Source organism: Bombina bombina, chromosome 6 (assembly GCF_027579735.1).
Source record: "Bombina bombina isolate aBomBom1 chromosome 6, aBomBom1.pri, whole genome shotgun sequence".
Taxonomy (NCBI): domain Eukaryota; kingdom Metazoa; phylum Chordata; class Amphibia; order Anura; family Bombinatoridae; genus Bombina; species Bombina bombina.
Genome location: NC_069504.1, coordinates 582403798 through 582416337, shown reverse-complemented (window position 1 = coordinate 582416337; position 12540 = coordinate 582403798). Strand labels below are relative to the sequence as shown.

General features: G+C 36.3%; 1 protein-coding gene across 1 annotated transcript in view; it reads left to right on the top strand.

The window, feature by feature from the left end:
- TRPM1 (transient receptor potential cation channel subfamily M member 1) overlaps positions 1-7484 on the top strand; it is a 451868-nt gene extending 444384 nt beyond the window's left edge. Inside the window, exons 26-27 of the mRNA XM_053717558.1 lie at positions 5600-5732; positions 6200-7484. Of these exons, the coding sequence (XP_053573533.1) occupies positions 5600-5732; positions 6200-7484 (1418 nt within the window). The remainder of the gene's footprint in view (positions 1-5599; positions 5733-6199) is intronic.
- Positions 7485-12540: the final 5056 nt, after the last annotated feature.

The window sequence follows — 12540 nt, the reverse complement described above, 5'->3', positions numbered from 1 at the left end:
TGGAATCAGCCAATCAGAATTTTCCTACCTTAATTCCGATTGGCTGATAGAATCCTATCAGCCAATCGGAATTCGAGGGACGCCATCTTGGATTACATTAACGCAGACATTTTACATATGTTTTTTGAGTGTCCTAAGGTTGGACAATTTTGGAAGAAGGTTGCTTATTGGTTTAACAATATTTATAAACTAAAGATCTGCCTAGACGCAGACTGTATTTTTTTCCTTAATTATGCCAGTCAGGATGTATTATTACACAAAAATGTTTTAAATATAATTATATTGTTGGTCAGAAAATTGATAGTGAAAAACTGGAAAGCTAATAAAATGCCTGATTTTTCAGTGTTCATTAAGGAAATCCAGATGCATATATTGTATGAGTCCTTTCATCTTAGAGAAGCACAAGAAAAGGAAGTCAGGAAATTTTTATTAGGATGGCTCCCGATAATTAAGACATACACAGAAAGCATTCAAAAGTCGATATTATATCCATTTTTTAGTTCAGAGTGTTTCGGTGATTTAGCGATACTGGGTGAATTTCCAGTAGAATGGATTAGGAATTATAGAGACATGTAACATGTTATCGTTAAGAAGCGAGGCGGACCGAATTTTGTCCCTAGATTAATATAATGGGAGTGTGAGGGGGGAGCGGAGCTCGCGAGAGAGAAGGATATGTTTTTTTTTTTTTTTTTTTTTTTTCTTCCTTCTCCCATTTTTTTATTTTTTCGTTTTTCCTTTGTCTTTTTTTTTGTTGGTTTTTTTTTATATATTTTTTTTTTTGTGGTAAGATAAAAAGTGCTTCAGTGTAAAAGTAGAAAAATTTGAAAGATTCGCTTTTTTTTTATTCAGTATCCAGTATATGGTTATAATGTATTGAAGAGACCAGGTTGTTGTTTTTTTTTTTCTTTCTTTTCTTTATTTATTTTCTATTACACTATTTAGATAAGTGCTCTTATATTTAAGTATATATACTATGGAGGTTTATAATGTATGTAGTAGATCCTAACTTGTCGCAATTTGCCAGATTGAAAGGGATGGTATGTGAAACCTTAAAATGCCTGGTATGTTTTTTTTTTTATTTAACACCCTGCGAGGTGGTCTTACTTTTGTAATATATTTTGATTTGATACTGTGTGTTTTTTCTTTTACACTGTTGGCACGTATAAATAAATAATTAAAAAAAAAAAAAAAAAAGATTAGGGGTATGTGGGTGGTGGGTTGTAATGTTGGGGGGGGTATTGTATTTTTTTTTACAGGCAAAAGAGCTGAATTCTTTGGGGCATGCCCCGCAAAGGGCCCTTTTAAGGGCTGGTAAGGTAAAAGAGCTTTGAACTTTTGTAATTTAGAATAGGGTAGGGCATTTTTTTATTTTGGGGGTCTTTGTTATTTTATTAGGGGGCTTAGAGTAGGTGTAATTAGTTTAAAATTGTTGTAATATTTTTCTTATGTTTGTAAATATTTTTTTATTTTTTGTAACTTAGTTCTTTTTTATTTTTTGTACTTTAGTTAGTTTATTTAATTGTATTTATTTGTATGAATTTTATTTAATTTATTTATTGATAGTGTAGTGTTAGGTTTAATTGTAGATAATTGTAGGTATTTTATTTAATTAATTTATTGTTAGTGTAGTGTTAGGTTTAATTGTAACTTAGGTTAGGATTTATTTTACAGGTAATTTTGTAATTATTTTAACTAGGTAGCTATTACATAGTTCTTAACTATTTAATAGCTATTGTACCTGGTTAAAATAAATACAAAGTTGCCTGTAAAATAAATATTAATCCTAAAATATCTACAATATAATTATAATTTATATTGTAGCTATATTAGGGTTTATTTTACAGGTTAAGTATTTAGATTTAAATAGGAATAATTTATTTAATAAGAGATAATTTATTTCGTTAGATAAAAAATATATTTAACTTAGGGGGGTGTTAGTGTTAGGGTTAGACTTAGCTTTAGGGGTTAATACATTTATTATAGTAGTGGTGAGCTCCGATCGGCAGATTAGGGGTTAATTATTGTAGGTAGCTGGCGGCAACGTTGTAGGGGGCAGATTAGGGGTTAATAAATATAATATAGGGGTCGGCGGTGTTAGAGGCAGCAGATTAGGGGTACATAGGTATAATGTAGGTAGCGGCAGTATACGGAGCGGCAGATTAGGGGTTAAAAAAAATATGCAGGTGTCAGCGATAGCGGGGGCGGCAGATTAGGGGTTAATAAGTGTAAGGCTAGGGGTGTTTAGACTCGGGGTACATGTTAGAGTGTTAGGTGCAGATGTAGGAAGTGTTTCCCCATAGAAAACAATGGGGCTGTGTTAAGAGCTGAACGCTGCTTTTTTGCAGGTGTTTTTTTTCAGCTCAAACTGCCCCATTGTTTTCTATGGGGATATCGTGCACGAGCACGTTTTTGAAGCTGGCCGCGTCCGTAAGCACCGCTGGTATCTAGAGTTGCAGTGGCGTTAAAGTATACTCTACGATCCCTTTTTGGAGCCTAATGCACTGAAAACCCAGCCCTTCTGTGAACTCTAAATACCAGCGGTATTTAAAAGGTGCGGGAGAAAAAAAGCAAGCGTAGCTAACGCACCCCTTTGGCCGCCAAACTCTAAATCTAGCCATTTGTCTTTTAACACATTTTGCCTTGTTTTCGGTTTGACCACCAAGGGAACTTCTTCTGCTTCCTCAGCGGAGAACTCCTGTAAAAAAGAAGGGGAAGGGGAAGAAAGGGAAGAGGAACATGTAGAGACACATGTACTCCTGAAGCTTGCTTCTGAGTCAGTAGAATCACCCTCATCAGTGCTGAAGACCACCTTTCTGTTATGCTCATTTTTCAGTAAAGATTTGGGTTGGCCTGTTTCATTTTCTGACTGTGTTTGTTTTTTCTTTCCAATGTTCTTATTGTTTTTCTTTGGAAAATTATAACTTTTGGAATTAAATTTCTGTTTTTTTACGAACAGCAGAATACCCTTTCTGGTGTCCTGTTCACCATCAAACTTATCTAGTGATTCATCCATTTTCTTTTTATACGCAATTGAGTTAATTGTGCTGCTGACTTACCTATAAAGGGATTTGGTTAAGACATAGGCCCATAGTTATCAAGGTCTGTTGGACCTAATCCGACAATGCGGATCAGGTCCGACAAACATCGCTGAATACGGCGAGCAATACGCTCACCGTATTCAGCATTGCACCAGCAGCTCACAAGAGCTGCTGGTGCAACGCCGCCCCCTGCAGACTCGCAGCCAATCGGCCGCCAGCAGGGGGTGTCAATCAACCCGATCTTACTCGATCGGGTTGATTTGAGGCGATGTCTGTCTGTCTGCTCAGAGTCTTTGTGACCGCTGCTTCATAACTGCTGTTTCTAGCGAGCCTGCAGGCTCGCCAGAAACACAGGGCATCAAGCTCCATTCAGAGATTGATACATATGCCCCTATGACTGTAGTCTATCAGGCCCATTTATCAAGCTCCGTATGGAGCTTGAAGGGCCGTGTTTCTGGCGAGTCTTCAGACTCGCCAGAAACACAAGTTATGAAGCAGCGGTCTAAAGACCGCTGCTTCATAACCCTGTCCGCCTGCTCTGAGCAGGCGGACAGGAACCGCCGGAAATCAACCCGATCGAATACGATCGGGTTGATTGACAGCTCCCTACTGGCGGCCGATTGGCCGCGAGTCAGCAGGGGGCGGCGTTGCACCAGCAGCTCTTGTGAGCTGCTGGTGCAATGTTAAATGTGGAGAGCGTATTGCTCTCCGCATTTAGCGAGGTCTTGCGGACCTGATCCGCAGTGTCGGATCAGGTCCGCAAGCCCTTTGATAAATGGGCCCCTATGAGTAAGCGCCATGTCTGTCTGCATGCTTTTAATATCGATTGGAATAAAAGTTATTTGATTTCAACTTTAAGATCTGGAACAGTGCCTGTCGTTTTTTCCTCTTTTGCTGTTATGTGGATTGATCCACCGCCTTGGCTACGGCGCTTTGGGTGTCAAGGGTCTTTCTTTGCCTGATTGGAGTATAGTTTCCGGTTCACCGCATTACACGCCAAGGCTGCGGTTTCTCTCACCTGTTAAAGCAAAAATTAACCCTACAAGCTACCTAATTAACCCCTTCACTGCTTGGCATAATACAAGTGTGGTGCGCAGCGGCATTTAGCAGCCTTCTAATTACCAAAAAGCAATGCCAAAGCCATATATGTCTGCTATTTTGGAACAAAGAGGATCCTAGAGAAGAATTTACAACCATTTGTGCCATGATTGCACAAGCTGTTTGTAAATAATTTCAGTGAGAAACCTAAAATTGGAAGTTAACAATTTTTTTTATTTGATCGTATTTGGTGGTGAAATGGTGGCATGAAGTATACCAAAATGGACCTAGATCAATACTTTGGGTTGTCTACTAAAAAAAATATATAGTTTTGATAGATAAATATAAAAAAAGGCTCTATTTCTGTTTAAATGTAGTGATGGCAAAAATTCTAAAAATGCTCTGGTCTTTTGGGGAAGTTTTTGTCTAAAATGCCCGGTCCTTAAGGGGTTAAAGGGACAGTAAAGTCAAAATTAAACTTAAATAGGCTGGATAGAGCATGCCATTTTAAACAACTTTCCAATTTGTTTCTGCTACCTATTTTGCTTAATTCTCTTGGTATCCTTTATTAAAGAGTAATCCTAGGTGAGCTCACATGTCTTTAGGCATCTGGCAGCAGTGTAAAATCACATGCTCAGTTTAATTTGTATTTGCTGCAAACTGAGAATGTATATCAGTGTGAGGTGCTACCCCGTTAACCTCAGCTCACATCTTGCTTGGACTTCCAGGTTCCACTCTTTTTCTCTATGTTCAGCCACAGTGAAGTCTAAACTACTATCTCTCTCCTAGGGCCTGATTCTCTAAATCTCTCTGGTCAGGCGAGATTCTATAAGATGCCTCATAAATATTATAAGGCGCCTCAGAGATTTTTCAAAGGCAATTTTTATATTTGGAACTATGCATCTCTATAAAGGTAGTTTACTAATATAGTTTATGTGAAGAAAAGACACTTACTTTACAATATAATGCTCAGTAAAATAAGATGATGATTTCTCCCCATGCTGGTGACTTTTTTGATAATCTGGCACCAAGGCATAGAGAGAAATCACGCAAAAACATTCTCTTTTTTTGACTATTATATTGTTAATGTATGTGTCTTTCTTTCACATTCAGAAACCCACTTAGCAAGACAAACCGCTTTCAAGCTAAAAATTGCTGTTCTAAAATGCTTTGAAGGACCACTCTCAATGTTGACAAGACCTGACATTTTAGATAATCTCACCAGAGTGGAGATATTTAGATCATCAGGCCCTGAAGCAGCAAGATTCTGAAATCCAGGCGTGCTGGGTCCCTACAAAGAAAGAATTAGATATCCCTTTCCAGCTTCCAGGAGTATTGTACCTTATAATGTACATAATACAATCTTAATCAAATTGTAAGATGTTGTCATCAAGGGAACTCTAGTTCTAAGGAGACCTATAAAAGGTTGTGCAGCATAAACTCTAAATACATAACCAATACTATACACTATTCATTTTTTCACATTATTTACATTTGTATAATTTGTTTGTAATTACGCACAGAGCTATTTCTAAATGATGAAGAGTTGAAGAAACTATACGAGTTTGAAGAGCAGTGTGTGGAGGAGTATTTTCAAGAAAAAGAGGATGAGCAGCAGTCATCTAATGATGAGCGCATTAGGGTTACATCAGAAAGGTAATGTTGAATAAGGCCCATGGTTTGAAAAATTATATATTTAAAAGAAAACAATCTAAAAATCAAAAAAAAAAAGAAAATCATATGTAAAGTATATTTTACATTCAAGCCAAGCTTAAAAAAAAAAAAAGTTCATTTCTGTATCATGCTAAATGAGGGTCATAATTTAGTGTACATTTTTCTTTATCTGCTTCTTTAAAAAGTTTAGTCTGGATACCTAATTGCTTTATATTAATACACATAACCCAAATTATAGATATACTTCACTATCACATAGGTTTGTGGGCAATCATTCAGAATCTCTTTTAATCATATTTGAGAACTGGTATATGAGATTAGAGTTATTTGGTATGCTAGGTGGTTCCGCATAAATGTCTAGTAGGTTGAACAACATTTTGTAGATGAATTGTTTAACTGCAACTTTAATGATATCTGTCAATTAAAACATTTCTAATCTTACCATGCAGAGTAGAAAATATGTCCATGAGGTTGGAAGAAGTGAATGAAAGAGAGCATTTTATGAAAGCCTCACTTCAGACTGTAGACCTTCGACTTTGTCAGCTAGAAGAACTTTCAGGAAGAATGGTAAATGCTCTGGAAAAACTTGTGGGCATTGACAAATCAGAACTAGTTCATGTACGTTCACGTGCTTCTTCTGAATGTGATGCAGCCTTTCTCCTCAGACAAGGAAGTGTAAATAGCTCTGATGGCAACAGTATATATAAATACCAAGTGGATGCAGATGAAATAGCATGTGATAACAGCACAGGGTCTATATCGCCAGCTCTAAGGTTGCGCAGGAAGGCTTATTCATTTGGAATGAAAACTGAGAAAGAAGATGGTCAGAGGACACAACTGGTTCCACAACGGCAAGCAAGTCTGCGTTTTGATTCAAGCACTAATGCTGTTGCAGCAAAAGATTTTAATAAACTTACCTTAGGAATTGTTTCACAGACCACAAGACCTATTTCTTGTATGGATATTTGGGCTCCAGAAGATGAAAAGCAAAATTTTGACATCAAAGATCTAAGTAGCCAAGACAAAAATGACACAGATGTAGTCATGAATGGACAGTCAGTATCTGAAGTTACTAAGGCTGATTTTTCTAACTCTCATCTGACAGTGGAAAGGACAAAGTTGGAAGCTACTATATCTTACCCCTTAGAGAAATCTAAAGCTATGCGCTACTATCCAGGTCAATCTGTCAATGCTTGTCAAACAACAATGACTAAATCTAGAAGTTTCATATTTACACAAGCAGGAACATTGGTTGGTGGGGTAAATAACTGGACTACAGAGTATAGTACAATCATGGATCAAATGTGTCCCTCTGAAGACTGGGTAGACAAGTGGAATTATGAAGCAAATGAGTCTCACAAGCCCAGTCCAGAAATTCCAAACGTTGTATCAGACGCTCAGATCCAAGCAGAGTTGAAACCTTTGTTAACAGACACAGGAGATGACTGTGACGTTGGAGAAATAGGAAACAGTGCCTCTTATCCATGTGCATTTTTTTCTGAAAGGACAGAGAAAGACAATCTACTGACCGTAAAGTCAGACAGAACTTGTGGATTTTCTTCTCCAAGATCTAAAAGTTTACATAGCCACTCTAGAAATACCCGTTCATTAATGGATAAGCTAGAGAGACCTGGACATGCAAGTAGTGTTATGAACATTGTAGTGGCATGTGGTAGTGCAGTAGAGGATACAAAAAGAAAGCAAGAAAATGCCTCCACTGAAACAGAGTGTTAATATTAAATATATATATATATAATGGTTAAATATCTAATATTTTAAAATACATACATTTATTTTCCTTGAATCTTTGGGATATTACAAATTGCAATATTTGCCTTCAACCACAACTCAGTTTAGAAAATTATGATATTAACTTACTATTTATAAAAAATAAAAAAAACACACACAAAGCCATGGTAAAGTAACAATTTGTGTTATCCTTATGTTTGAAGCAATTTACTATTATTCATTTTATTACTGTGTATTTTCTGGTGCTGCTTTTTTTTTTTTAAATACTTCAAGATATACAGTATATTACTATTTTTTTCTCCTGTACTTCTACTTAAAAAAAATAACAAAAAGTCACAATTATACCATCTTGAAAAACAAGATATACTGTGCACCAAGGAACAACATTTTTTAACTTGCAACTTTTGTTTAACATTACCAAAAATTTAAAATCAATTAAATCATTCAAAATTTCTGAAGACTCAAGACTAGATGTAGCCAGATATAAACTACAAATGTATGAGTTATTCTATTTACTTTACATGTTGTCAATTTAGGTAATACAGAAAGTTCCACGGAATTGGGGCTAGATATCTATGAAGAGCCCTGGCTTAAATTATTTCAAATAAAAGATAATAGGGGGCGCCCTTAGTGTATAAAGCTGTGGTTAGTACACAATTGAAACAATGGGTCAATAGGTAGGTTAGTATCCGTGACACTGTTATATCAATATACACAATACATCCTCAAAAGGATTGACAATAATAAAACACTGGTATATCAATAGACAAAATAATGGATATGTTCTATCAGCAAGCAGTTAAAAATCAGAAAGCATGAAAGTCCTTGGAAGCCTTATAGATGGTATCAGTGTGGGTGAATTGTTTGGCGCAATCGAGGCAGCTATCTGTAGAGGATCAAGGCCACGATCCAGGGTCAGTAATCTGCAGTAAATAGAAAAAGTTCAGAAGCACCACATGGCCCAATATTGTTGGAAACAATCAGTAGAGTGTATGTGATAATTTCACTCCCATATGATAGAACAACCCTAGTGGTGTAGATGGAGTAATCTGGGATCAATAGTAGTCACCCAGAAGACTGAACTTTGGTGGATGTGCTGCAATCTGTAGGGAACAATAAAGCACAAAAGGGTGCCTATATGGCCTAGTTTTGCTGGTGCAAATGAGTAATAAAAATATGTAAAAATACTCACATTTGGAGGAGCACCTCCCTTGGTGCTGCAGAGGTAAGCTGGGATCAATATGGTCACCCAGTAGAGTTAGTCTCAGGCATTCAGAAACTCTCAGTGGTCCAATAACGGATTGAAGATGTTAATGGTAGATAAACAAACTGGCAGCAAGTGGTAGGTTATAAAACTTACTTTATTTAAAAGGTTAAAATTGTTAGCAATGCGTTTCTCAGCCAACCAGTGACTGTTTCATCAGGCTTAGTCAAAAGAATATAAAATATAACACAAAACACTTGCTATATATGCCATACAAACAAAACAGGATAATTAGTATGATGATCCACACCAGAAGTGGGTGTTGCCGGGTGAACATGCAGGATAAATTAAAGCCAATCAAAATAGAACCGTGTTTCATGACATCAAAGATCATTCAATATATGAATACATAAATACAGTATCAAAAAACAGATTCATTAGTAATAAAGCAGGTATGTTAATAATAGAATAAATATAACAAATAAACATAAATAAACATAAAAATAAAAATACAAATATATACCTCATGCCAGGGTGTGACTCTGATCTAAACAAATGTTGTATGAGTGATAGGATGGGAAAGGTGTTTAGACTTGTTATAATGCACATTAAACACCTAGCTAAATCATGATATAGAGATCACCCTAGAAAAATTATTCAAAATCCTTTGTGGACTAAAGTATCTCATCTCTAAATATAGGTATAGTGAATAAGTTGTGCACCTCGATCCTTAAATTGTATGTTAATGATTAATGAAATACCTGCAATATAAGATATATATATCTCACACTCTCTTGTAAACGCAGTCTTCATGAGTGTCTGAGGAGGGCAACTCCAATGGTGATCATAGGTGTAACGTTCCCATCTGAATCACTGATGGTGCATATTGTGAGTGAAACCGTCAGATTATATGTCATACATTGAGTTATAACAAGTGTCAAATTTTGTAAGATAAGACTCTTTTCCTAAATGGAATAGGTGGGTATTGTGACATAGTAAATACGTAGCTGATGTTGATAGGATCAGAGATATGTTACATGATTGGCCTAAGAGTCAAAGCGTCATGACAGTGGGCAGTGCTTAATTGGACCGGGTAAAAATAACTAGTGTATTTCGATGATACACTATTCAGTACACTAGTCAATATGAGTATAATATAAACATTGAGTATAAGTAATTTAGGCAGGAAGCCTGTAATATTTGCAATATTAATCACCTTGACGTTATGAGTGAGTGTTCGGCTACTAAATATAGTGTGTAAAAGAAATGAAGTGACAAAGTAACTAGTGTTAATAGAGTGAAGCGTGTAAGTGTAATGGCTTTATGTCATGTCATAGCCCCCTAAGAGGGGTGTGTACGGCAACTGAGTATAGTGTCTGAGAGAGAAGCCGTGATGAAGTAACTAGTGTTAATAGAGAGAGGTGTGTAAGTATAATATCAGCGTAGCTGGTTTTGTTAGACTTACTATTAGTTATCTTAACGTGTGAGTGTACGACATCTTAGTAAAATGAGTGAATATAATATATAATAAAGTTACAATGACGTTAAATGACTGGCTCAGCGGTCAAGTCGTCATAGTGGAAGGAGAGAGTATATTAGATCATAAATTCTGTGCTGAGTCTAGTGATTATATTATACAGAGGTGAGTCCCAAATTGGAAACCCGTCATACCAATAAGAAAGTTTGTCACCTCATGCATAGGAGATTGACTAATCTATCAAAATAAGAACATGTAGTGTCCCAGGTACAAATAGTCCAAAGCCAATAACACTGGCAGCACCAGAATCTAATATGGTGTTTGTAGGTGGTAGATGATCAGTCATAGTAAAGGTCCTAGTGCCTAGCGGTTTGCAGTCCTGGTCAATTAATGACACAGAGTGCTAAGTGATACAGTATGTCCCTAATATCACTATGGGTGTGTCAACCTGCTGGACTGGATAGCATTCTATATACCATTCTAAAGTGTGGTGTAATATGTATGTAGATGATATGGGATAAATAAATGTAAATATATGTATAAAAATGAAAAATAGTGAATAATAATGAATAATTAAAAAATAATATCAAGTGATAGTATATGAGTGGTCTATATATTTGTAAGTATGTGCACATGTGAATATTTTCATCTGGAGTATAGTGTTACATTATCTGGTTAAATAGGAGGGGCATGAAAAGTGAGGTGCACCTTACCAGATAACTAATGTAACAAACAGAGAGGAGTGTTAACAATGCTATCAATGGGGACTGTGTATCTAAATCAGTGTTATGGTGTGGGGGGTTGCATGGTGTCAGGTGAACCCATATGTCGATCCGATCATAAGGGAAGTGTAAATTGTATACTGGGAAATAGACAAAGGAAAAGAGGGAATAAATAAAACATTACGTATATGGGTTATAACCCTATTTATTATTGATTGATAATGGTGTGCCAGCTGGGGATATCTGGCCAAGTAGTGGTGATGTAATAACTATATAAGCAGAAGATGATATAGTGAAGAGTAAGGACTAATAGGTGCTTGTGTACAAGTGTGTACAATGTAGGGAAACAAATAAGAATAAAACCAATATTGCAACTCAATGTTACTTTAAAGTAGTTGTGTGAGAGGATCAGGAAAAGGACCCCAGGGTATACGTTGGGAAAAGTTGATGAATAGGGATGAGTTGCGATCTTGGGGTATGTCCGAATTAGAGAGACTGGAAAAGAAAGTGGTGTGAATGAGTCTAATACTCTTAATTAAATGATCAGATGTGGTATGACTCTTGGCACTCCATCTGACCATAAGATCAGATAGAGTACCAAAAAGGAGAAATATGATCCCGGAGACCACACTAAAACAAATCATAGATCAAATGCTGCAAGATCTATGCATTTGTTTAACCCATCAGGTGCCAAGGTATGCAATTTGTGAATCCAATAGGTTTCTCTGCGGCAAAGACTGAGCATAGGCTTGTGACTGTTTCTTATTATTTTCTCAATGGGGATAATGGACATAGTTTTCTTACTGCCCTTATGGGCATAAGTAAAATATCTAGACAGACTATGTTTCAGGAACTTTCTTATGTTATAACGTTGTTTTATTTTGCGGCACGTACGCCCCACATATTGTACCCCACATGAGCAATTGATCAAATAAACCACATAAGTGGATTCACAAGTGTGACGTTTATTGATTTTAAACTGTTCTCCTGTGTGGTTTGATTGGAAGAATTTAGTGCCACTCTTGGCCACTCTACACATGTTACATCTAGATTTGTGGCACTTAAAAACTCCTATTTGGGGTATAAAGTTACCCAAGAAAGTCTTGTTATTTTTATTTTGATTGTTAGTATTTGGTTTATCTAAGGTTAATTTTTCTCTAACAATTTTACTAGGTGCTAGTTTGTTTTTGAGCGTGGAAGCCCTCCTAAACATTATCTTTGGTTGGGGTGAAATATGTTTTTTGAGGAATGGATCATCACAGATGATCGGTCAGTGGTTGGAGATAATTCTTTTTATCTCACGGTGTTGACTACTAAATCCAGTAATAAACAAAGGGGTTTTATTGTAGTCCTTTAATTAATTTGTTTATTGTTATTTTTGTCTAGTGTAAAATAGGTAGTTCTATCCTCATGTAGGGCTCTAAGGTAGCCTTTCTGTATCAACTCGAATGGATATCCTTTCTCTAAGAATCTGTCCTTCAAAATTATGGACTGAGATTCATAACTCTCTATATTACTGCAATTGCGTCTGATACGTCTGAACTGCCCATAGGGCACATTCTTTTTCCAACTGTAATAGTGGTTGCTATTAAAATCAAGAAAACTATTGCAATCCACTTATTTGAAAAAAGTCTCAGA